The following is a 26,529-nucleotide window of genomic DNA, read 5'->3' on the forward strand; positions in this document are numbered from 1 at the left end:
ATTTGATACAATAATTTTATCTGAATATTTTTTACAGTGTAATTTTCAATTTTAATCAAGAGAACAAAATAAGAGCTTAGATCAAAAACTGATTAACAGCTTTAAAAAAGCTGGAAAAAGATTGTTTCAATTTCTGGTGTCAAAAGATCTGGTTGAAATCATTTTTAATTCTTACCCCAATACGCATAACAAAGGGGGCAGAAATAATAAACGTACTCATTCATCAAAGGTTCGATATGTTGATTTTTATTTTAAAAAATGAACCACAAGAGCTGCAAATTGAGTATAAGAATCCCTAATATTTTGTTTTTAATTCGTATTAGTATTAGGCTGTAACAAAATCAAAGATTTCAATTCAAGGTGCCAAAAATTTGCATATATAATTTCATCAAGAAAGGGAAGAATGGTATGTAAATAGCGCCTTTGATAAGCCGATACTAAAAACTCTTATTCGGTACTCAATTTTCATTTGTTTGTCTAATTCGCTTCATGGTTGCAACAGGAGTCTAATTAACCACCTGAATTCCATTTTACAAAAGGAAAAAAGACATAAATTTGCTCTATTTTAGGGATCAATTGCGAAAATTGATTTCTGTTACAGTATTTAATATTAGGTTTTGATCAAATTTAGACACTTTAATGAGTTCCGCCACGCACCTCAAATTATCGTGGCTGAATAGGATGTGAACGAATGATAAAACATTTTTTACAGTTCTTATGACCATAATCACGCACTGTTTTTCAAAACTAGCCAACAAAATTTTTTCTATCTTGAAACAGAATAGAAAAGAAGAACGTTTATATATTAGCAAGTGACGCGCTGTTTAATTATTCATAACTTTTGATGATCACGCGCCAAGAAGTTAATGCACAGACATCATCAATAATGCAAAGAGCAGATGAAACTTGACAAAGAGACAGAAAGGGCGTCTAATAAACCCAAGAAGGTATCCTTATTGCCCAAATACAAAAGACGGAACACCCCCCCCCTCCACTCTTAACAGTGTAAAATAAAAATTTTGTTCTAATTACCATGTAAAACGACAACATAAATTCGTTTTATTTTCTATATACAGGCAACCGAAAATGAGTGTGTGTGTGTATGTGTGTTTGTGTGTGTATGTGTGTTTGTGTGTGTGTGTGTGTGTGTGTGTGTGTTTGAGAGAGAGAGAGAGAGTGGGTGGGGGGGGGGGGGGGGGGGGGTTGTAGTCATCACAAGGGAGCGCCTTGTTAACTGTTATAAACAAACAAGCAACAGTAGTTAGAGTTAGTAAATGTCAGTAATAATAAATTTGAATGATTACCAGGGCGAATCCGAGGTCTTTTTCTTTCTCGTGAGAGCCCACTAGTTCCATAAGAGGTCCAATTTTATCATCTGACTCGATTGACCATGAAGTGATGACCTAAATCCAAAATATCATCATCATCCGTATAAATATCTCACGACCCTAAATATTCAAACGATCTGATTCTTGGAAGAGAAAACGCCTATCTTGTAAGATCTTGTAAGAATCTTGCAAGACTCTTGTAAGATTATACAATTTGGTACAAGAGTCTTGCAAGATTCTTACAAAATCTTACAAGATAGGCGTGTAAGCTCGACTAGGGAACTCTTTGACGCGCTCAAAAATAGTTTGATGCAATAGCGGTCCTTTTGTGTTGAAATTCAGTTAACTTTAATGATACCCAGGCTGAAGTCTCAGACCCATTGTCGATGTGCCCAGACCGAAAAAAACGCACGACGGGGGCGTCGTGCGTTCAAATTTACATGTTATGAAAAGAAAAATGAACGCACGATAGTCTGGACATAGACAATTTTGAAGGCTCGAAAGATCTCGATATAGCTTCTTTTGAACGCGTTATAAGGTCAGCTAGATTTTTTTTTAAATTTGTTTGAAACCGGAGATTATCTTGTATACAACAGCCTAAAATTACTCCTACCCGGTTCGAGGTTTGGCAAAAAAAATAATGTTAAGATTAGCGGTGACTAGCGGTGAAAAAAAAACTTTTTTCACCGCAAAGCGCCCGCATCTTTTAGCGTTGAATGCGGTGAATTTTTGCGGTTCTAAACTGTGAAAATTTTTCTCTCACCACATTCACCGGAATTCTTACAAAAAAGAAACTGACGTACAAGGGTTCGAACCTCTACCTCCTGCGTGTCTCAAACTTGGTACTCCACTGCGCCATCTGTGACTTAATTCAATGGTATCTCCTGTGAATATAAGATAAGCGTTGAAATTAGCGCGGTGAATATTTGTAAGATTTGCGATTTTAGCGGTGAAATTTTTTTTAACCGCATTCTGCTGGTAGCGCTATAATATTTTTTTACCGCATCGAAATTATTCGAAGTCCTAGACTTCAACAGGTTTGTGAATGTCGTCTAATCTTTGAATTCCTACTGGAGGTCTTTTCATTTTTTCAATGCAGAAAATCAAAATTACTCCATTTTATCCCCATTAAAGGTAAATTACATTTCGTTCAAGTATTTATCTGTTTTTCTCAGACCATTTTAAAGGTATTTAAAGTGCATCCTATCTAGCATCCAACTCTATCTAGCATAGAAAACCAGTATTATCAGCAGCTCAAGCACTATCAACGTTAGCCATGTTTTTTTTTCTGAAAAGTCTTTAGCGTATAAGAGAAAAATCGGTGTTATCGGTGGTGTGCCCTGGGGAATACCTTGGTCAACTGCAATTTTATCCGCAAACAGCTATCTGAGTTTTACTTAATGCCCTTTTTACAGAAAAAAATAAAAGAGGAAATGTTGCTTCTAAAAGATTAATGTTTTCTGTTTCTTATAGAAATAATTCATATGAGTTACAGTTTTTTTGCGAGACTGCAATAATGGCGAATTTTTTTTCTGTTCGCCGCTTAAGCAGTAAAAGTACAAAATGTTAACGCTCAAAATCCCTAATCTTACAATATGTCAATGCATATGCTTTCCATTAAGTGAAATAAATCTGATTTCAGGTCAAAAGAGAAACTTAAAAAGCTATGTATACATTATTTTGTCGATAAAACCACAACCCATTAACGTTCTGTGAGACGTTTTCCATTTTGTCCCCCCAGTAAGTCAAGCACTTCTTTCATTTCGATTTTTGTCAGGTCAGATTTTATGTTTTCTAGAGCTGGTGACAGGCATGTTTTCTCTTTTATTGCAACAGGTTCTTAGAACACAGTTTAATTGTTTTTTAACGTACTGAAGAGACTTTCACCTATTTTGGGACAAAAGAATGGCCGAATACTTCAAATGAGACATTACTAAATATTCCAACAGCAAAAGTCGCGAACTTAAAGATATTTCTCTGGTATTTACACAGAAGCAAGGCTCAAATCGCAAAAAAATAGATCCAAAAAGTGACACCACAGAAGGTTTGTTCCTCAAAAGGTCACTGACATTGCATTAGAATAGATTCCATATTTACACCGATGGATTAAATCTGATAAAAAGCCTTTTTCAAGAACTAAAAACTTGGGAAGCCAAAACAAATCTGAAGCTTGCAACCTGTGACACAAAAGCCGTTTAGACTGATTGTTGAATTGTTTGAAATGGCACTAAAATTTCACGTTTATTGTTACTTTCATTTTTGTCATACGGACTGGACGATAATACAAAAAATCATTGCCGTATTTAGTTTAACTTAAATATTTCGAGGGCAGTAATTTGGTCCATTTTATCTTCATTTAATTTCAAGTAGCAGATCTGATCTCGTTTCTAATTTGTTTATGTGTTTGACAAGAAACTGTCTGTTCACGAGGTAAGCAAATGTTAGCTTCCTGTCTCGTCGCGTGTTCAGCCAATAATAACCCTATGTTCCCGTTTTGATTTATTTTGTAATTTTAGTTTCATTTTCTTATTTGTGTTGCTAAATCTAAGTTGCAATTAAAATTAGCCGTTTGCCTTTCAAAAGCTAGCTCAGAAACTTAACGATTTGCGGCACGAATTCCTAAATCCAAAAATAAAGCTTAAGATTTTACTTAATAAAATTGCAATTGCAGCACAATCGCCTATTCTAACCAAGTGAGAGTCAAACGCGACGCAATCGGATCAATCTAAGCTTCATACAACATGGCGCAGTCAGCAGTTGATACAGGCAAAACCCCTACTTCACATAGATGCTTTCTGGGAGAAGGCAACAATCATACCATACCTTTCATGGGAGAAGTGGACTCAACAATGGAAACTCACCTTGCTAGTGAAAGAAGGATTTCAACTTGAACTTCTTCTAAACGGACCACCCTTAAAATTCATATATCCACCAGTACCTGTAAAAGAGGAACCGGTAGAAAACCACACACAAGCAAATGAACCAGACCGGAAAATTTGTAATCAGCAATTGAAGTTAACATGGCAGAACAGATGCAAAAAGATCGATGAAATTGGCATTCTGAGGTGATAAACCATGGGATACCTGCCATCAAAACTCTACTTCATTTTTTTAATGTTTGCATCGGTACAGAAGGTCCTTTTTACAGAAAAAAATAAAAGAGGAAATGTTGCTTCTAAAAGATTAAAGTTTTCTGTTTCTTATAGAAATAATTCATATGAGTTACAGTTTTTTTTTGCGAGACTGCAATAATGGCGAATTTTTTTTCTGTTCGCCGCTTAAGCAGTAAAAGTACAAAATGTTGACGCTCAAAATCCCTAATCTTACAATATGTCAATGCATATGCGTTCCATTAAGTGAAATAAATCTGATTTCAGGTCAAAAGAGAAACTTACAAAGCTATATATACATTATTTCGTCGATAAAACCACAACCCATTAACGTTCTGTGAGACCCTTTCCATTTTGTCCCCCCAGTAAGTCAAGCACTTCTAAGTAAAAGAACTTATATCATTACTTGGTAAACCGTGATGTTAAAATTTTGCATTTTCGTCTGGGAGATGCAAATAATATGCATTAACTAAGTGGGGGGGGGGGGGCACAAGCAGAAAAGATTAACTAAGTAAGGGGGGGGGGGGGTGGGCACAAAATTTTTGAATATTAAGAAAAAGAATTCATAGCTGTAAAAAGGAAACACATCTTGTAGAAAGTTTTTTTGATTAGGCAGACACGTGCCTTTTTCTTCACAGCATTCTGCTGGTAGCTGTGAAAGTTTTTTTTCACCGCATTCTGCTGGTAGCGCTGATTTATTTTCACCGCATCCTGCTGGTAGCGGTGAAAATATTTTTTTCACCACTTAAGCGAAGAAAAAGAATTTTTTACCGCTTAGAAGTTTTTTCCACCGCATTCATCTTAGGAAACTTTTTTTTCAAATTTGTGGGAGCATAAGCAACAACCAAACGAAAACACTATCAAAACAGTACAAAACTCTATTAGCACTCCAAAAACTGGATAAAATCAATTTTGGAAACATTTTGAATTTACATATATCGTAATGTTACATATATCGTAACTATTCACTCTGATGGAGCTGAAAATATCGCAATTGAAGCTGACAATTTTGAAAAAAAATGTTAATGATTTTTATTGTTAACTGACCTCAACAGTCAACTCAGCATATAACTAATACCGTTTAAAAATTATTATGAAAATTTTGTGGACTGTTAGATACTTGGAGATATGGTTATCTGAAAAAGCATAACCAAACAGAAGAGAGACAAAACAATTTATTAGTACATTCAGACCAGATACGTGCCTTCCAGATACAACCCATATTATGACGAATAGCATGTTCAACAAAAAATTTGATGAATGGGTTATTTAGAAGCTTGCAAAAACTAGTGTGCGATAGGTTAAAAACATAGGCAAAACATTCCACCTTCAAAAAGCTGTTGAGAAAAATGATTTGGAGGTGAAGCAAGCGTTAGCCTTTCTTTAAAGAGTTATTTTTATCTGTTCTGATCTGTTTTTTAAAACTTTATTTCGAGAATGGCTAGGCTTCTGAAAACTGACTGCGACCATTTATGTTTCTGCGAAAACACTTAATGAAAATTTTCATTTCGATTTTTGTCAGGTCAGATTTTATGTTTTCTAGAGCTGGTGACAGGCATGTTTTCGCTTTTATTGCAACAGGTTCTTAGAACACAGTTTAATTGTTTTTTAACGTACTGAAGAGACTTTCACCTATTTTGGGACAAAAGAATGGCCGAATACTTCAAATGAAACATTACTAAATATTCCAACAGCAAAAGTCGCGAACTTAAAGATATTTCTCTGGTATTTACACAGAAGCAAGGCTCAAATCGCAAAAAAATAGATCCAAAAAGTGACACCACAGAAGGTTTGTTCCTCAAAAGGTCACTGACATTGCATTAGAATAGATTCCATATTTACACCGATGGATTAAATCTGATAAAAAGCCTTTTTCAAGAACTAAAAACTTGGGAAGCCAAAACAAATCTGAAGCTTGCAACCTGTGACACAAAAGCCGTTTAGAGTGATTGTTGAAATGAAATGGCACTAAAATTTCACGTTTATTGTTACTTTCATTTTTGTCATACGGACTGGACGATAATACAAAAAATCATTGCCGTATTTAGTTTAACTTAAATATATCGAGGGCAGTAATTTGGTCCATTTTATCTTCATTTAATTTCGAGTAGCAGATCTGATCTCGTTTCTAATTTGTTTATGTGTTTGACAAGAAACTGTCTGTTCACGAGGTAAGCAAATGTTAGCTTCCTGTCTCGTCGCGTGTTCAGCCAATAATAACCCTATGTTCCCGTTTTGATTTATTTTGTAATTTTAGTTTCATTTTCTTATTTGTGTTGCTAAATCTAAGTTGCAATTAAAATTAGCCGTTTGCCTTTCAAAAGCTAGCTCAGAAACTTAACGATTTGCGGCACGAATTGCTAAATCCAAAAATAAAGCTTAAGAGTTTACTTAATAAAATTGCAATTGCAGCACAATCGCCTATTCTAACCAAGTGAGAGTCAAACGCGACGCAATCGGATCAATCTAAGCTTCATACAACATGGCGCAGTCAGCAGTTGATACAGGCAAAACCCCTACTTCACATAGATGCTTTCTGGGAGAAGGCAACAATCATACCATACCTTTCATGGGAGAAGTGGACTCAACAATGGAAACTCACCTTGCTAGTGAAAGAAGGAATTCAACTTGAACTTCTTCTAAACGGACCACCCTTAGAATTCATATATCCACCAGTACCTGTAAAAGAGGAACCGGTAGAAAACCACACACAAGCAAACGAACCAGACCGGAAAATTTGTAATCATCAATTGAAGTTAACATGGCAGAACAGATGCAAAAAGATCGATGAAATTGGCATTCTGAGGTGATAAACCATGGGATACCTGCAATCAAAACTCTACTTCATTTTTTTAATATTTGCATCGGTACAGAAGGTCGTAGAATCTTCAAAAACTAACACCCACAATTCCTTATTGAAAAGGAACCGATGAAAGAACTCCGAGTTTTTACGGGAGACTCATCGAATAAGCTGAGAATTGCAGTCTAGGTGACGAGGAAGCAACAGTAATACGCGACACTTTCACCTTAAACTTCTTGGAATATTCTACAAAAAGAACTCCTAAAAGAAACACTACCATATCTCAAAAATTAGAATTACCCATCCTCATAGAAAAGGGAGCCCCAAGACCAACACAAGGTTAATCAAAATCTACATTCAACCCTCAATCTGTGAATGTAGTTAACAACATTGAAAATCGTACTCGCTCCGCAAATTACCAACAACAACCACAAGGTTACAATCGTTACGCAAATGCCTCCAATCAAACCAATTCACTAGCATATGTGCAAAGTACGGTCGGCGCTGGCCTTACAACCACCGTCAAACTCGCCCAGCAAAAGGAAAGAAATGTAACAACTGCGGAATCTTAAACAATTTTTCAAAGTGCAGAAAGCCAATATAATCTCAAGCCCAAACGTCACCAACCCAACAAACAAGAGTTAACCAGATCCAGTCAACACCCGATAAAAGTGGCGAGGAAGAGTCAGTAAACTACAGAAACACGTACAGAATTATACAGAAAAGTATACGATTCAAGTTACGACAGTGACTCCGACAAATTTGTCGCAGCTATCTCCAGTGAAACGGCAAACAAAAAAGAAAAACTCAATGCCAAAGTACAGTTTGGAAAAATCCCAGCAACTTTGATGGTTGGTTCTGGTAGTGTGTGTTGCATCATAAACAAAACACTCGCCAGAAATATCCTAAAGACTACCCCAACAGCACGATAGATTGCTTCAGCAGACAAGAAAGACCTCAAAACATTTTCAAATGAACCAATTGAGGTCCTCGAGACACTCGCCAGCACAGCAACATTGAACGAATGGATGTGTGAGGATGCATGATTTATCGTGGTAGATGATGTTCACAAAAACATCATAGAAAGGGAATTTTTTAAGAGTCTTGGATTAGCAGTAGTCCAACAACATTCAAAAAGGGTTAATGTGTTAACAATATTGATAACTCTACATGCAAAGTAAAATAAGCTATCGCGTCACAATTTTCCAAAATAGTTTCAGGAATTGGGCTATCAAAGAAACAAATTGTTATTTCAAAGTTTCATCAAAAGTTTACGCCAAAACGACAAAAAAGTCGTCGCGTTTCGATTAACTTAGAGCCTAGAGTTACTGCTGAAATTGACCGATTACAAAAAAAACCATATCGAAAAACTGTAATTTTAATATTATCTGTAGTGAATCAACAGGTAAATATCGATTTAAAACTGGTTTTTTTGGCGTCATTCTCATGCGAGCTGAAATCGAAAAGGCAATGGACTACATATTTGTCGGCCTTCAGTTTCCATAAACGTCATTTTGCAAACTTATAATTTGAATGGCTTTGGTATAAATGCAATCAAACAGTTATTTTGCCGCTTGAAAACCAAACAGCCGCTATATAAGCGATTCCACCACCAAATACAGTTAAATGATTACGATCAATTCTTGGTTCAGTACCCTACATTAGCAATTTCAAAATACATCTAGCACAAATTTGTCAAGCACTAAGACCGTTACAAAAGAAATCCGCTAAATTTTGTATGGACTGAGTCACTTACTAAACACTTTAACACGAACAAAAATAAAATAGAACAACGTACCAAAAAATGCCACTATAAGTCTAAGTTGGATGTTAGAGTAAAATGCGACGCTTCGCGTCCCGGATTTGATGCAGCACTCAAACGGAACACCCCAGACAGTTGGAATCCTATTACATTCGCGCACCGTTTTCTTAACACCACAGAAGAACGATATAATGTAAATAAATTGGAACTATTGGGAACTGTATGCTCTATCGACTATTTCAAATAATACCATTATGGTAAGGATTTTACAGTAATTACAGACCATAGAGCTCTACTATCAATGCTTAAAGAACATCGTTCGAATAATTTCTACAATAGTCGACTCTCCCGGTGGATCGCTAGATTGCTAGCCCATAAATTTTCCATAGAACACATGCCAGTTTCAAAAATGGTGGTAGTTGATTACATCTCCCGAAGCCCTTTTGCAAAAGCAAAGAAAGTTTCCGCATATGATAAACTTTTCGTGGTTGCAACAACTTCTAAAAATCGACATTCATTTAAACAACTTATTCAACCTTAATCATCAGTAATACAAATATTAATTAATATTAAAAAGCAAATAATTTCAATTCAAACACGTCAACCGCGTCGCAAATGACCTTATCACAATCTAAACCACAATTTGCACTAAAAACTCTAACATTATATAAATCAAATTCCATTAACAAGTCCACCGCAAATGCCTTGCATAACTCAGACAGTAAAGTATGTAAACAATGTGAATAATTTAGCCCAATATGCACCAAATTTGATGCCAAGTCAACTAATCCTCACAAAATATTTAAATTAAGCAAGAAAATCAACAATTCCGACTATAAATACCAAGCACCCAAGAAATACCTTACTTTTTGAACATAATTCTCTATCAAAAAACTACGCCGACCTAAACTCAATCGTATCTTCATCAAAAATGCCCCGAGGAAAACTTTCAAAATCAACTCCAACTAAAGCTCGAGTAACATTCTCGGATAACTTTTCAGCAAGCAGGACGCGCCTAGCACAATCAATACTTCTACAACAGAAACGCCACCTTCAACCAGTGAATTATATAAAGCCAAAGATCAATGATTGTCTGAAACAATCATAGAGTGATTAGGAAAAAACTTTTAGCAATTCTGACGGGAATGATGCCATATTAATGTAAGTTCGCGATTGGTTGATGAGGAATGTCGTGGATAGATTGAAGGACATCAGCCCATACATCCATTCATATTGGAGAGACATGAACGTTAGGCCTCTGCCTCGACGAACAGATAGCCGTCCCGAAAGAAATCGAGGATGCGGTTCTTGAAGATAAACACTAAACGCATCGGACAGTTTTGCGATGCTATCGCTTGCACAAAGCGTATGGTGGCCCTATATCCACCGCGATATACTGGCAAAAGCTAGCGAGTGCAAAACCTGCACGGATATTGGTAAGAATTGAAAATCAGCGATTCCTTATAACAAATAGTCACCACTAGCTATATGCATTGAGTCGAATGAAGAAATACAGAAAGATTTTGGCGGTCCCGTTCCAAACGAGAAGGGAATAGAACAGTATTTCTTAACAGGCATTGATAAAATTCCTAAATATCCCACAAAATCAATAGTAAAAAACGCATCTAGTATAAGTGCCTTTAAATTTCTAAATACATATACCTATTATATATATATATATATATATATATATATATATATATATATATATATATATATATATATATATATATAATCACGGAGTGACAAGATCAGTTGTTTTAGATAATAATAGGTCTTTAAGCGGGAAAAAGCTGGAAGCATATTCTTTCGAAAAAAACTAGAATAAATTTATGCTCCTGCACATGATCATGGGGCTATTGGACTTGTAGAAGGTCTCATTCAAAATATAAAAAGACAATTATCATGGATGAAAGCCCAAATAAATGAAAAAAATTTAATCTACAAAAGACAATACATGCAATCATTTAAAAATTAAGAGTCACAATATAGAAAACAACCAATATAATAGCATTTGAGGCTCGTTTTGGCGGAAAGTGTAATACACCAGCATCTAAAATTGCAACTAAACCAAACAGTAAAAGATTTAATTACTAAAAAATAATCATATGTTATTTTGACGAGGATACAATCCCAGGACGCTCCTACTTATCTGCCGCACAGTGGGCAGACACAGGATTGTGCTAAGATATTGAAATATAGGAATTTGCGCCGTGAACGCTATAGCGCACGTTCACCAACAGAAAGTAATGGATGAAGAGAGTCGACTCATGTGGTCGGACCAATTCAGGTAGTGTCCAGGTCAAAGTTGCCCGCAAAATTCATGCCTCTAACAGACAGAAAAAGAAGCTTGATGGGTTGTATGAGGTTTTGGCACAGGGCAGCACGGTGGGTAAATTTAGCCCCATTACAAGCGTAATCAATGACCAAACAAGAGCCGGGGGTCAGAGTGCGAAATTCGGACATCACAAAGTTTGGAATCAAACTTGAACCGTATACAGAATAAGCACAAAATGTGGAGTGAAGGCCACCAAAAACAAAAAATGAAAAACCCTGGAGCACAAGACCCAAAATCATGAAAAGGACTTTTTGCGATAGAATATCGGCGGTGAAAGAATTAAACGTTCGAAAAAACAGGCAGATGACGTCAGCGTTATTTCTTCTGCAAGGTCATATTTATCCACAAACAGTAAGGTGGCACAAGCCTTCAAAGTGCGCATACCAAAGCGCAATCCAAAATTCACGGATGCCTTCAAAAACAGATGTGATCTCACGAATATTCCCCACTTGAGTCCAGATCAGCCAATCGCACTGCCCCCGACCCAGCCCAATACGTCAGCGTCATCTGCACCGCAATTAACACCACTTTTAAGTAAAGAAAAACGAACAATGTAATGTAGTGATACAACGGACTCAGTTAGAAGAAGTAAATGACAGAAAGAGAAACAGAGGAAGTCAACGAGCCAGCAAAGACAAACGACTGTACAAAATATTTATTTTACCCACGGTTATTTGTCTGGAATATAGCCATTACAGAGGCAACTTTTAACCAAGCAAAAACTCCCCGCAAACCGAATGAACGATGGACAATTTACCAGCATCCTATCATCTTTACAAAAAGAGAGATGACAGTTTCTGAGGCGGAACAGCGTCAGGAGGATGATTCCGCTTTAAAAAATGCACTAAAACCTGATAAACTAAATGTTTATCTACTAAAATATTATTGTATTGTGATTTAAGCGGTGATTAATTACTGGTTCTCTGATATTTATTTTTTATAATCTCATTATTTCTCCACAAAGGGGGAAATTTCAAACGGACTCGATATTAATACAAATATCTATTACCGTATTTAGTTTGACTTCATTATTTCAAGGGCAGTAATTTATTTGATATTATCTTCATTTTATTCCATTTGGCGGATCTGAATTGTTTTTTTGCTCAGTTTTTTGACAGGAAACAGTTTGTTTACGATGTAAAAAAATTTTAGCTTGCTGTCTCGTCGCGTGAACGGCTTATGATCACCCTAACTTCAGGTTCCGGTTTATTTTGAAATTTTAGTTTCATTCTCTCATTTGTGTTGCTAAAACTCAGTTGCAATTTAAATTAGCAATTTGCTTTTCAAAAGCTGACTCAGAAACTCAACTAGTCATTCGCGGCCTAAATTACTAAATCTAAACGTAAAGCTCAGAATTGTACCCAATAAATTTGCAGTTGCACCACAATCGCCTATTCTAACTAAGTGAGAGTCAAACGCGACGCAATCGGATCAATCTAAGCTTCAGCCTTACAGGAGTTTTTATCACTTTTAGTTCAGGTTAATACTTCAATCTTTTGTCATCACTTGCAGTCATTTCACACTCTGACTTTCTGTGTAAATTTCAGCTATGAGATGAAAAATTATTCCCTGCAGTTGCATAGTGTTTTCAGACCTTAGTTTTGAAAACCAATAGCGGATGACTTCTCTTCAAACCATTTTCTGAAGAAACAACGGTTGACGAATGGCACAACTGAATCCGAACGCAAAAACCATTCAAAAACTGTCCAACAAGAAATAAAATTGTAAAATCGATGTCAAAAATTGAAAAAAAGTATGAATCATTTGTTGAAAAAAGTCAGGAAAACAATCTGATTTTTATATATCTACGGAAGATAACTGAAATCCGGAATACCCTGGAGCTTCAGAAATTCAAGAAAGAGACGTTCATATGAGTACGTAATATCACTTTCGATTGCTACGTCTACCTGACATCGAAACAATTGGAGGTTGAATCTTTTTGTACACTTCCATGTCAAATTCAGTCAGCTCAACACGAACTGTGAACTGCGGAATAAAGAAGACAGCATTATTAAAGATGTCTTTACTGAAAAAATACCGGAAAAATGTAATTCGAAGAGAATTACTGAGAAAGTAGCTAAACCGTGGTCCACTCATCAACCGTAGATTCAAAACGAAAATAATGAAAAGCATGATAAGCGAGACTCTTGATACGCGTAAACACCAAAAATATGTTTGGTTTCTTTGTCAACATTCTACTTGAGAGTCATGGAAATTAAAAAAAGTGTGAAAAATAGTTTGAGCGTCTTTAAAAGTTAGAAAACGATATTCTTTGCTTAAAAATGATAGAAACCTTTTGCAGCAACAATAGAAATCGTATGACTTGGATACAAATTTAAACAAATGAGTACTTCGCCTCCCAATAAAGCAGACATCGGCAGAAACTTTGCAGTCCGGAAAAGTCCTCCATTAAAAAACAGAGAAAAAAATTGGAGCGAAAATTACAACGTCCATTTTAATGCAGTCAACAAGATATAGAAAACCCAACAAAAAAATCAACTGTACCGCAACTTGAAACTAGGATGAAGTGGACGCATTACAATCTGGTTTGGGGGTCGCAATTGTACAGACAAACGTTGATGTGTGGAAAAAGACATCTTGGAAACACAAATTTACAACTACTTTGAAGAAAACTATAGTTTGTAGAAACGAGAAGGACGTATGCTTTCAAGAATTATAAATAAAACCAATTTAAATGGTAGGTAACCGTACTAGGTCACATATGATTCTTAGTAATCATACTAGGTCATATATGATTTGTATGAATTCTTGGTAGTCATACAAGGACCATATATGATTTCCTAGAAATCATACAAGGATCATACAAAAAAAGTTCAAAGACTAAGAACTGTATAATTTTGATTTTCCATTGAAGTTGGAAAAATTTCTTGGATTTCATACAAGGTCATATAAGACACATAATACATTGACTGGTGCCACAAATTCTCGTATAATGTAGTCAGAGGACTTATTAAATTATTATATCGAATTTCCAATCCACATTTGATTCTTTGTGGAAAAAAAGAATAACTTTGTGGTTTAAACGTATTCAGAAAACGAATTTGACATGATATGCATTTTTTTCTTGATTAGTTTTTTTATAAATGAGCTTTTATAAGTATAACCCGGCTTCAGAGTATGTCAAAAACTTTGTTATTTGTTTGGACTTACTCTTTTATTTTGTGCCCAAATTGCGAAACAGACATTGAGAAATTCGCCTCAGAGCGAAAACAAACATTGAGAAATGCGAAATCTTCAAAATCGAAATCTTCAAAATCGAAAGCTTTCAAGAGAAGCATCTTCGTGAAAATTAATAACTCAAAAAGTAGCACATTTTCAACACTAGCTGGAGTACCTCAGGGCAGCGTCATTGCACCAATTCTCTTCCTGGTTTTTGTCAGCGGCATTCCTGAAATACCGGCACAAATTTCTCAATTTGCTGATAATTTTGCCCTTTACTACAGGTCGCGCTCCTGTAGAATAATTCAAGAGAAACTTCAGTATTCAATAGACAAATTGATCAAATGGTGCGAAAAACTAAAGATAAGAATAAATCCAGGCAAAACAAATTTTATGCTTTCTAAAAATCCGTCAAAAAAGTTTCCAGTTTAGACCTTTTTATCAATGGTACAAAAAGTGAAGGCGCAAATTCAATCAAATTTCTTGGCGTAAACCTTACCCCACATCTAAAGTGGAACCAACACTGCAAAAGTCTGGTGGCAAGAGCAAACAAAAGAATCTACCAACTATGGCGGCTCAGTCAGATCAACATTGATGAAGAGTGCTTACTGACCTTGTATAAAGCATGGGTTCGACCTCTGTTTCTCTATGCGAATGCCTGCTGGATTGACCAATCTAATTCAATTATCAACAACATACAACTGACCCAAAATAGAGCACTAAGAAATTGTATGAGAAAACCCCGCTGGTACAGTGTCAAAAACCTCCATGAAGAGGACAATATACCTGTAGTAAGAGATTTTCAGATTAGATTAGCAAATGAATACCTGAAACGGGCAAAAGAGAACAAGATCGAATCAATACTTGAACTGATCCAGAAAAAGAGACAACGTCCAAAAAACAGCTATCAAAGCACACTGGACCATCTGTCCTGCTAATGTTCTTTACCAGTTTCAGTATCGTAGAAAAACCAGAACAACCTTCATCCAATGACCTATTGCCAGCCGCTTGCGTAGTTAATTCGGGGCAAAAGTCGAACCAAACAACGTCTAACCGAACAGCTAAGCCAGCCGCTAACCTAGTAAATTCGGGGCTTAGCTGTGAAAAACACAAGGAAAACAACAGCAATTTATCTACTGGAGATTGTTAATCGATTAACATCAATTTAAACCTAGAAAATGTTCTGATTTTTTCATATTCACTCCACTGATATCTTTATCAAAGTTAAGTTACGGTTATACAAATAACAACATAATACAGTGCTATGCGCGGTTTGGTTCAGCGGTTTTAAGGTTTAGGTTAGCATAGCACTTTTAACTTATTATTCCTTCTGTACTTTACTTAATTCTTCAAAACGCTTCCTTCCCTCTATTTATTTTAACGCCTCTTAACGCTTGCCTTCATGAACAAAATTACACTAAGACTAGCGCAGCCCTTTAATTCTCTGATCAAATGAGGCTCAGTAATTCATTCCCTGACGCGAGCGCAGCCCAATTTTTATTTGTTTATTTATTTTTTTATCTACTTTTCCCACTCTCAATATTTATTACTTCTTGAATAATTTTTTTCTTAATAAACGACTTTTTTAATTTTAACAAAAAAAATTTTTTGATATCATACCACGCATTGAAATACAACGAACTAATCAACTTCTACGAGGCTAGCCAAGAACACCAAGAAAAAGAGTAAAAGCAAGCAGAGCCAGCAGAAGCCCTTCCCGGCGTTTGGAATTGCTCCCAGCAACAAGAGCAATCAATTGGTTTTAAAGGAAAAAAACTCTGAAAAAACAGGAGCATAAACTCATCTTTCCGAAAATTCGAACTTTCTATTTTAATTATTGATGCCTTTTAAATTGATTGAACTTGATTGTACATACATTAATAATAATAACTTATTTTGTGCCCAAATTGCAATTTATATTGCACGTTAGGGTCTTTTGGCGGATCAAAATGTGATGCCGGGGTATCATATATGTGATGCCCTACCGAATAATAACAAAAAAAAATAAATGGGTAGGGATTTTCAAAAAATAGATGTATGATTCTTGGTATTCGTACTAGGATCATATATGATTTCTTGGTAATCATACAAGGATCACATATGATTTCTTGGGTTTCATACAAGGATCGTACTAAGAAATCAAGTATTGACAGTATGAAATCATATATGATCCTTTTATGAAATCAAAGAAACTTCAACCCGGGTTATTTTATACTTTTTTACCTGTCACTACCTTCCTCAAAAAATTGTTTAAATTAATGCTAAATTGGTCGTTTAGCACAATCGGTTCAACCTCTGTTATCAATCAAATATTTGATCAGAGCAAAATTTGGTCTCATTGAAAAAATTATTCCAAATTTGTGGTAGTAAGACCCTACAGGCAACAAAATAAAGGCTTTGGAAGAATACTACGTAAGATAATCTGGGACAAGCTCAAAATATCAAAAAAAATTGTCAGAACTGAAAACGTGTTGCTGGAATACCCTTTCCTAGTTTTATCTAAATGTGGGTACAGATAGAGTAAATGTACTTTTCATACAAGGTCATATATGACACATAATACATTGACTGGTGCCACAAATTCTCGTATAATGTAGTCAGAGGACTTATTAAATTATTATATCGAATTTGCAATCCACATTTGATTCTTTGTGTGCGCTAAAAGAATAACTTTGTGGTTTAAACGTATTCAGAAAACGAATTTGACATGATACGCATTTTTTTCTTGATTAGTTTTTTTATAAATGAGCTTTTATAAGTATAACCCGGCTTCAGAGTATGTCAAAAATTTTGTTATTTGTTTGGACTTACTCTTTTATTTTGTGCCCAAATTGCGAAACAGACATTGAGAAATTCGCCTCAGAGCGGAAACAGACATTGAGAAATGCGAAATCTTCAAAATCGAAATCTTCAAAATCGAAAGCTTTCAAGAGAAGCATCTTCGTGAAAATTAATAACTCAAAAAGTAGCACATTTTCAACACTAGCTGGAGTACCTCAGGGCAGCGTCATTGCACCAAATCTCTTCCTGGTTTTTGTCAGCGGCATTCCTGAAATACCGGCACAAATTTCTCAATTTGCTGTTATTTTTGCCCTTTACTACAGGTCGCGCTGCTGTAGAATAATTCAAGAGAAACTTCAGTATTCACTAGACAAATTGATCAAATGGTGCGAAAAACTAAAGATAAGAATAAATCCAGGCAAAACAAATTTTATGCTTTCTAAAAATCCGTCAAAAAAGTTTCCAGTTTAGACCTTTTTATCAATGGTACAAAAATTGAAGGCGCAAATTCAATCAAATTTCTTGGCGTAAACCTTACCCCACATCTAAAGTGGAACCAACACTGCAAAAGTCTGGTGGCAAGAGCAAACAAAAGAATCTACCAACTATGGCGGCTCAGTCAGATCAACATTGATGAAGAGTGCTTACTGACCTTGTATAAAGCATGGGTTCGACCTCTGTTTCTCTATGCGAATGCCTGCTGGATTGACCAATCTAATTCAATTATCAACAACATACAACTGACCCAAAATAGAGCACTAAGAAATTGTATGAGAAAACCCCGCTGGTACAGTGTCTAAAACCTCCATGAAGAGGACAATATACCTGTAGTAAGAGATTTTCAGATTAGATTAGCAAATGAATACCTGAAACGGGCAAAAGAAAACAAGATCGAATCAATACTTGAACTGATCCAGAAAAAGAGACAACGTCCAAAGAACAGTTATCAAAGCACACTGGACCATCTGTCCTGCTAATGTTCTTTACCAGTTTCAATATCGTAGAAAAGCCAGAAAAAACTTCATCCAATTACTTATTGCCAGCCGCTTGCGTAGTTAATTCGGGGCAATAGTCAAACCAACAACGTCTTAACCGAACAGCTAAGCCAGCCGCTCACCTAGTAAATTCGGGGCTTAGCTGTGAAAAACACAAGGAAAACAACAGCAATTTATCTACTGGAGATTGTTAATCGATTAACATCAATTTAAACCTAGAAAATGTTCTGATTTTTTCATATTCACTCCACTGATATCTTTATCAAAGTTAAGTTACGGTTATACAAATAGCAACATAATACAGTGCTATGCGCGGTTTGGTTCAGCGGTTTTAAGGTTTAGGTTAGCATAGCACTTTTAACTTATTATTCCTTCTGTACTTTACTTAATTCTTCAAAACGCTTCCTTCCCTCAATTTATTTTAACGCATCTTAACGCTTGCCTTCATGAACAAAGATACACTAAGACTAGCGCAGCCCTTTAATTCTCTGATCAAATGAGGCTCAGTAATTCATTCCCTGACGCGAGCGCAGCCCAATTTTTATTTGTTTATTTATTTTTTTATCTTCTTTTCCCACTCTCAATATTTATTACTTCTTGAATAATTTTTTTCTTAATAAACGACTTTTTTAGTTTGAACAAAAAAATTATTGATATCATACCACGCATTGAAATACAACGAACTAATCAACTTCTGCTAGGCTAGCCAAGAACACCAAGAAAAAGAGTAAAAGCAAGCAGAGCCAGCAGAAGCCCTTCCCGGCGCTTGGAATTGCTCCCAGCAACAAGAGCAATCAATTGGTTTTAAAGGAAAAAAACTCTGAAAAAACAGGAGCATAAACTCATCTTTCCGAAATTTCGAACTTTCTATTTTAATTATTGATGCCTTTTAAATTGATTGAACTTGATTGTACATACATTAATAATCATAACTTATTTTGTGCCCAAATTGCAATTTATATTGCACGTTAGGGTCTTTTGGCGGATCACAATGTGATGCCGGGGTATCATATATGTGATGCCCTACCGAATAATAACAAAAAAACATAAATGGGTAGGGATTTTCAAAAAATAGATGTATGATTCTTGGTGTTCGTACTAGGATCATATATGATTTTTTGGTAATCATACAAGGATCACATATGATTTCTTGGGTTTCATACAAGGATCGTACTAAGAAATCAAGTATTGACAGTATGAAATCATATATGATCCTTTTATGAAATCAAAGAAACTTCAACCCGGGTTATTTTATACTTTTTTACCGGTCACTACCTTCCTCAAAAAATTGTTTAAATTAATGCTAAATTGGTCGTTTAGCACAATCGGTTCAACCTCTGTTATCAATCAAATATTTGATCAGAGCAAAATTTGGTCTCATTGAAAAAATTATTCCAAATTTGTGGTAGTAAGACCCTACAGGCAACAAAATAAAGGCTTTGGAAGAATACTACGTAAGATAATCTGGGACAAGCTCAAAATATCAAAAAAAATTGTCAGAACAGAAAACGTGGTGCTGGAATACCTTTTCCCAGTTTTATCTAAATGTGGGTACAGATAGAGTAAATGTACCAACTACAACCGAATCTTACAGGATAAAATTTTGTCTTCCAAGATTTAACAGGACAGATTTGTTTGCAAGCATTTTGTTTGATTTTACAGATTCTGGCAGAATTTTACAAGTAGACAAAAAGTTTTGCAAGATTTTCTGGCAGAAATTAACTAGATAAACATTCGTGTTATCAATACCTTGAAACAAAAAAAATTATTTACAAGAATCTTATCTTAAGAGGTAACCAGACAGTCTTGCCCAGGCCGGATACAAAAAAAGTATATTTTTGTAGATTAAACCTATTAAAACGATCTGCTGCCTTAGTTTATCAGGAGCCTCCTAATCCAATGAGTCAAAATCTTCAATGGCAATATTAATATTTTTAAGATTGTAAAATTATGCGCAGAATATTTCAATTTTAATTGTCTGGGCTCTAAAAACTATATAGAGAAAATACGATGCAAGAGATTCAATTTTCGAAACTTTAAAGAGCGCCTTTTAACGACTTTCCCGGAGTTCACCCCCTAAAATAATCACGAAATACAAAACCACAACAAAAAAAGTGAAACGAAAGAATAACTCTCGCCTTATAGGTTAGTCGGTCAAGTCGGGGGCGGCAGGTCAATTCGTATATAACTCTAAAAATTCTAATAGTAGTCAACAACCAATTAGCATTAATATCATATTACATAGAACGGCACCTAAAAAACTGCTAACTTCACTCGAGATTTATAAAGGGGTTGATCGAATCAAATAAAGGCAACAGAGTTGAGAAGCACTGCGCTCCTAAAGTATCAATCGCCCCTTCTCAACAATAATTCCAATCGATGCATCCGTGCTCGCGCGTCGCCTGAGGACGGGAGGTCTACGGTTTTCTATGGTTGAGCTTCGTAGGAGAGCAATGTTTTTCTTGGTCGTTATTTAAATATTTTCTTTTCAGCGTAGGACTCTTCGTGTTTCTCACTCAGCAAAGGATTTCATGACTTTGGACGCCAAAGGACCTACTTCCCAGTTCAGGAGATAAATAAGGAGTTAAGGGTAGCCTTCTCGACATCTCTGATTTGCTGTTCATGTTTTAGTTTCTTGATTTGCTCGTTAGAATTGCAGACTTCTCCAATTGATTTTGGACAGTTTTTGCATGGGTTACATAGCTTAACATCAAACAGAAAATTCTTTGAGAATCACTTTTTCCGTTTGCTATGATGTTTAATCTTGCATCGTCTTCAGTTACTGTGTTATGATTTCGAGGCGTTCTCTTTGCGAAGTTTCAAGAAAGTGTTCAACCTCTACATCACAACTCCCTGATGCACGTCGCACGTGCCATATTTTTACACCATGATTTACTTTGTATTGGCAAGTGCTCTGTATCTCTTAGGAGCACAAAGTACGAGGGACGCAAACGGATAACATACCAAAAAGAGTAGTTCTGAAGTGCAACTTTTTCCGACTTTTTTTAAATAAAAAGTGATGCAAGAAATTGATGTTTGAAAAAATTTACGCTTTTAAAATTTTTAATCGCAATTTTAACCTATCCTTATGCTGCATTTTTTCTTGATTTCGCGAATAATACTAATGTTGCTATATCCGTTCTATTAGTGATTACATGCCATTGTTTCAATCCATCAATGGACCGATATTGACATAGTTGACAAACACATTGCTTTCACAAAAAATGTTATTTTTTATCTTTGCGCATATATTTGTGTTTTGTTGTCCTATCATCTTGTATCACAATTAGCAGGTCACACCAAATACTTATTGAAGTTACCTTTGAAGAACCTACGTTTTTTTTTTACGTTTTGCATCTATTTTTCATTTGTGTGAACTTTTAACATAAACTCATTACCGACAAGTCCCGATAGATACACCATTAATTAAAATTGAATTTTGATAGTGATTATAAGTTTTATTAAAATTGTCAAGTTTTCAGTTTTTTTTGTTCCGACCCACTTTAGTGGGGGGGGGGGAACTATATTACTCAAATGTGTTTTTTTGTTCAGACAATTTTGGCCGATCGATATAATCATCGTAGAGAGTTGTGAGTGGTATCATTAAAAAGCCCGTCCAGCGTAGAATATGGAAGAAAAGGTTTTTTCAATTTTTGCTTTTTATAGGGAATTATCCCGGTGTAAATTTTGTGAATATTTGAACTTAATTCAGCTGTTTCTACTCACATTTTCGATATTTTTAACCTAATTTTCGTCAATTTTGCCGAAATTGGTTTATATTTTTTACTGTTATGTTATTGTTTTCTTCACTAAAGATAGAGTAGAGGAGGGTTTTTGAATTTTTCGATCTGAGTTATTTCGATAGAATTTGTGCTAAGTTTTTCAAAATTCGACTTTTTTCGAGATCGAAATTGGGACAAAATTTGCTTTTTTAGCCCACTTATTTAAATTTTGCTGGAAATAGATACCTTTAAACTGCGGCCACATTTTTTAAGCTGAGAAACGAGCTATTTCTACATCCGCTGGCTTTGAGAGTCTTCTGGAATTATTATTTCGGCAGTTTTTTGCGAACTAAATCTCGATAATTATACAAAATGCATTTTTTGACAAACTGAAAACTTTTGTTAAAAAACTGATATAATTCACAACCAATTTAACAAATGAAAATTTTGTTAGACGCGCAGTAACATGCAAGCAAATCTTGATCTCGCCACAGATCTATAGGAGGAAATTCTTTTAGATTTTAATTTAATTTTTTCACTTACAAAAAATTCAAACAAGGGCTCAATGAACGGCAGATACTATTTTAGAAAAACAAGGCCCAAGAAGACTATTTTACGGCTTCAGAATAAGCTCATGGTTTTTGTGGCTCTGACCAATTGATTTCGTAATAAAATTTTTATGTACTTCCTGATTTTTGCTTCCATTAGTTATTTTTTTGTAGCCCAATGACTTATTGTCTCCAGTCCAAGATCCATTTTAGGAGTTATAAATGAATCTGACAATTTTTTTAGTTGTTACCTAATGTCTTGTTATAAATTTGAACATAATTGTTTTGAAGAAAATATCGGATAGTTTTTGAACATTGCCACTGTTTTATATTACTTCTTTCAACTTTGGGTGCAGTCTCAGTAAAAACAAACAGAAACTAATTTCCTGTAGGTTTTAAATTAATGTTGGTAATCGTTTTATGTTCAACTATTGGTTTATTTGTTTTTATACTACGCGTTTTTAATTTTTTTCAGCATAATTGCATATTTTATGAGTTCATTTTGTTTCCTTGTCAAATTATAATCAAAATGACATGTCCAATTGAAAGAAAGCATAGCAGAGAAATAGCACAGCTCTTGAAAAAAACGTATCTGGATATGTTAGTTGTTTTAATTATATAGTTTATGCTTTTTGGGCTGAGAAACAGCTATCTCGTAAAATTTTGAATGATTTTTTTGCTTTTGCCTATGTTTACCTTTTTCTGTTGTTGTACGCCATATACCTGATAATGATAGGTCTCAAATGCTTCCACAGGATGTATAACTCAACCTAGTTAAAGTTTTCGCTTTTTAGCTGTTTGTTTTTATGACTTTAAAATTGAAATGAGAAAAATTTTTTTATACTGTATCCATTTTGCTTTCATTTTGTAACGATGTAAATCAATCTCACTAATTAGAAGTCTCAAATGCTTTTAATGATTCAAAAAGTTTTTTTGCGCTGGGTTATACGTTGTGACCTACTGCTTCGACAATTATTTTCATAAAAACTTTTCGATATTTCTATATTGCTAAATTTTTTGGTTTCTTTTTGTTGTCGTCTCGACGTAGTCCTTTTATGAGGAAGGCTCTTTGATGTTAAAATGAAGAGAAAGTGAAAGTTATAGTTCTTGCAAGTATCAACTTATATTCATATGTGCCTTGAACAGTGTGATTTCGCAATATTGTTTGAAGTTTTGGCTTCTTTACATATTTGTTGTTATTTTGTTGGGATTCATTTATTAACAGGCCAATTAGGCTTCCTAAGGTATCGCAACTGCATCAACCGCTGTTTGTTTGATTTCAAGTCTATTATGACTTTTGAAAATATATGTTTTCAAAAACATATCTGGGTTTGTGTGCTTCGTCATTTTTTTGAATAGTTTTTCGGTCAATTTGTAGCTCAGTCTCTGTAAACACAGGTCACACACCGTTTCCAGTGAAATATAATTTGAACTCTATAACGGTTCAAGCTTCAAAATGTTGTCTTTGGCTTTTTTACTACTGTTACTAGGAGATTTCATAGAATATTTGAGTTTTTTTATATTTGTACATTTTATAGGATTTTTTTTTAAATTTACAACAATAATCGAAGGTTCCATTGGCTTTGAAATTTTTCGCAATTGAACATTGGATAAGGACATGTCTCAATTGCATCCTGTGGAGATAAAAAATGAACATTTTAGTGATTTCAGTTGATATCTAATGACATTAATAACGGTAGAAAAAATTAATTTCAAAAATCGAAACGTATTTTAAAAATTCGCACCGCTTTGCTCTTTTTTGTCGACCTGTTAAGCAGTTGCATTGTGGGCAGGTCTTATATTTTTTCTAATGAAGTATAGGTTAAATTGTTTGGTTTAGGTTTGATCTGATGTGAGTTTGATTTTGTTATGATTTTATTATTTAAAGACATCGAGGTTTTGTCGTAAATAACGTTTGTTGTTTGATATTTATTATTGTCTTTTTTAGTTGTCCTATTATTAACAACGATCATCGGCCCCCTAGGTTGGAAATATTGTATTCCATTGGTTGTTTATGGAACGATGTGTATGTTTTTGAAAGATTTCTATCTCTTCATCATTTGGTAGTCAATTAACTCAAGAATGTGTATGAGCGGGTTCGGAACCTTATGTGCGTACGCACATTACAGAGCTTCCTTGTCCATTTGTGTTAGCTTTTTGTTATGTAAATAAAACATGTTTCACTTTGAAAACCAACAGTCCTTATCAGCACGCTATTGCATTGTTTTTCAATTCAATAAGTGTTTTAATTTTTCATTTAATAGCAAATTTGTTGTCATTACGAAACGATTTATAGCCAAACACGTAAAGTGACTTTTTTCCTGCCTTTTGATGTTTTTCGCATGTGTGATTTTTTTGTTAACTAAAATCAATGAGAGTTGACTGAAAAACCAAAGAACTATAGTGGTTAAGAATGTTGATGTTTTGTTACGCCCAAAAACGCTTTGAGTTTTGTAGAAATCCATCCATTTTTGTCGTTTTCGTTGCTCTGATCAATTTAGTTTTTGCCACGTTGATGTTTTTTAACTGAGTGCTCGATTTGCGCAATTCATCAACGTGTTGCGATTGGTTTTTGATAATTGTAATACCACTGATTTTCGGTGAAATAAGTTCTTATTTCTCCATTTTTTTTCGTGTGTTGACAATCAAATGCTGAGATTACTGCATACCGCAAAAATGTTGGCGTTCAAATCATTAGTCAGCTCTATTTTGTAAGTTGATTTGTATTAAATTGGAATTCAGAACAACTTTTTTGATGATTGGCAAAATTTTGTGTCTACATGATAAAATCGACTTTTTATTTGCTCGTGCATTGGTTGACAAACTTAATTGTTGAAACTAGACAAAAGAAACATGGCCAATCTGCTTAACTCAATTTTTAGCAGATAAAAAGATTTTTACTTAACGAATTTTTATGGCAATATACACTTGCCTGAATCAGGCAATATGTTTTCTTATTCTTACAAAAAAAACAAAAACCTCAAAAAATCGGACCTAGTCAATTTATTTGTGTGACGCAACTTGATCCAAACTTCATGTCAAAAATTGGAAGATCATAATTTAAAATAGAGAAATGAGTTTGATGAAATCTCGTCGTTGTTTTTTTTGGAGAAAAAAGAGTCATGAATAATTTGAAATACCAATAAGAGAAAAGCAATCTTGCACGCAACCTCAAAATTACAATGCAATTAATGTTATTTTAATAAAATTGCAATTTTCATTTATTCAAATCATCAACTGACAAAACATATTTTTCAATATACAAATTATATAAACATCACATGTACAAACAAGATAAACCTTCAATAGAAAATTCATTTCTTTTCTTCGGTTATTTTTATAACATTGTCTGAATTCACATGATATGTCCATAACGTACTTTGATCAATAAAAGTTTCTACTAATTTAAAAATTGAATCGAGGAATAAACAACTGTTAAAAATTGAAAACATTTTCAAATGAATAAAAATGTTACATGGTTGTTTTTGTCACTTAATATTGAGATATTAACAGTTAATAACATTTTAGATGCCATTTTTGTTAGCAAAGGAAACGATATGTATACACCATTTATCTAATGAAACTAAAAACTCAAATTTTAATACTCTGGATATCTACTTTCGATTAAAACGTTTTGCTTTCCGATTAGTTGTTGCATCAAATAGTAAAATCAAGTTCTCCATCATAAAAGCATATGGCTCTCGATTTTTGTAGATTTGGGAAACCAAAACATCAAAACCAATGCTGTAATTGGCAAGAGCTTCTCTAGCGAATTGCTAGAGATCTCTTGGTGAAAAAACTCTTTTTTATTTCAATCAATTTTGTTTTAAGGATACTTTTTTCTCAGTTCCCCCTGATTGTTTGGTGGTTTGGGTTTTAAAATTAAATTATACATTCTTTTATGGACTGATTGCATCAGTGAAATTGATAACAGCAAACTAAAAACACCAAGCATTGCTGTATTT

At 34.6% G+C, this 26,529-nt stretch overlaps 1 protein-coding gene across 4 annotated transcripts in view; it reads right to left on the minus strand.

Moving 5' to 3' along the window:
* The window catches only part of LOC142339258 (uncharacterized), a 129,867-nt gene that overhangs the window by 89,381 nt on the left and 13,957 nt on the right, over positions 1-26,529 (minus strand). For all 4 annotated transcript variants that reach the window (XM_075389139.1, XM_075389135.1, XM_075389137.1 and 1 more), the window contains exon 3: positions 1,305-1,403. In XM_075389139.1, the coding sequence (XP_075245254.1) occupies positions 1,305-1,403 (99 nt within the window). The remainder of the gene's footprint in view (positions 1-1,304; positions 1,404-26,529) is intronic.

This window comes from Convolutriloba macropyga, chromosome 5, assembly GCF_964194025.1.
Source record: "Convolutriloba macropyga chromosome 5, txConMacr16.3, whole genome shotgun sequence".
NCBI lineage: Eukaryota > Metazoa > Xenacoelomorpha > Acoela > Convolutidae > Convolutriloba > Convolutriloba macropyga.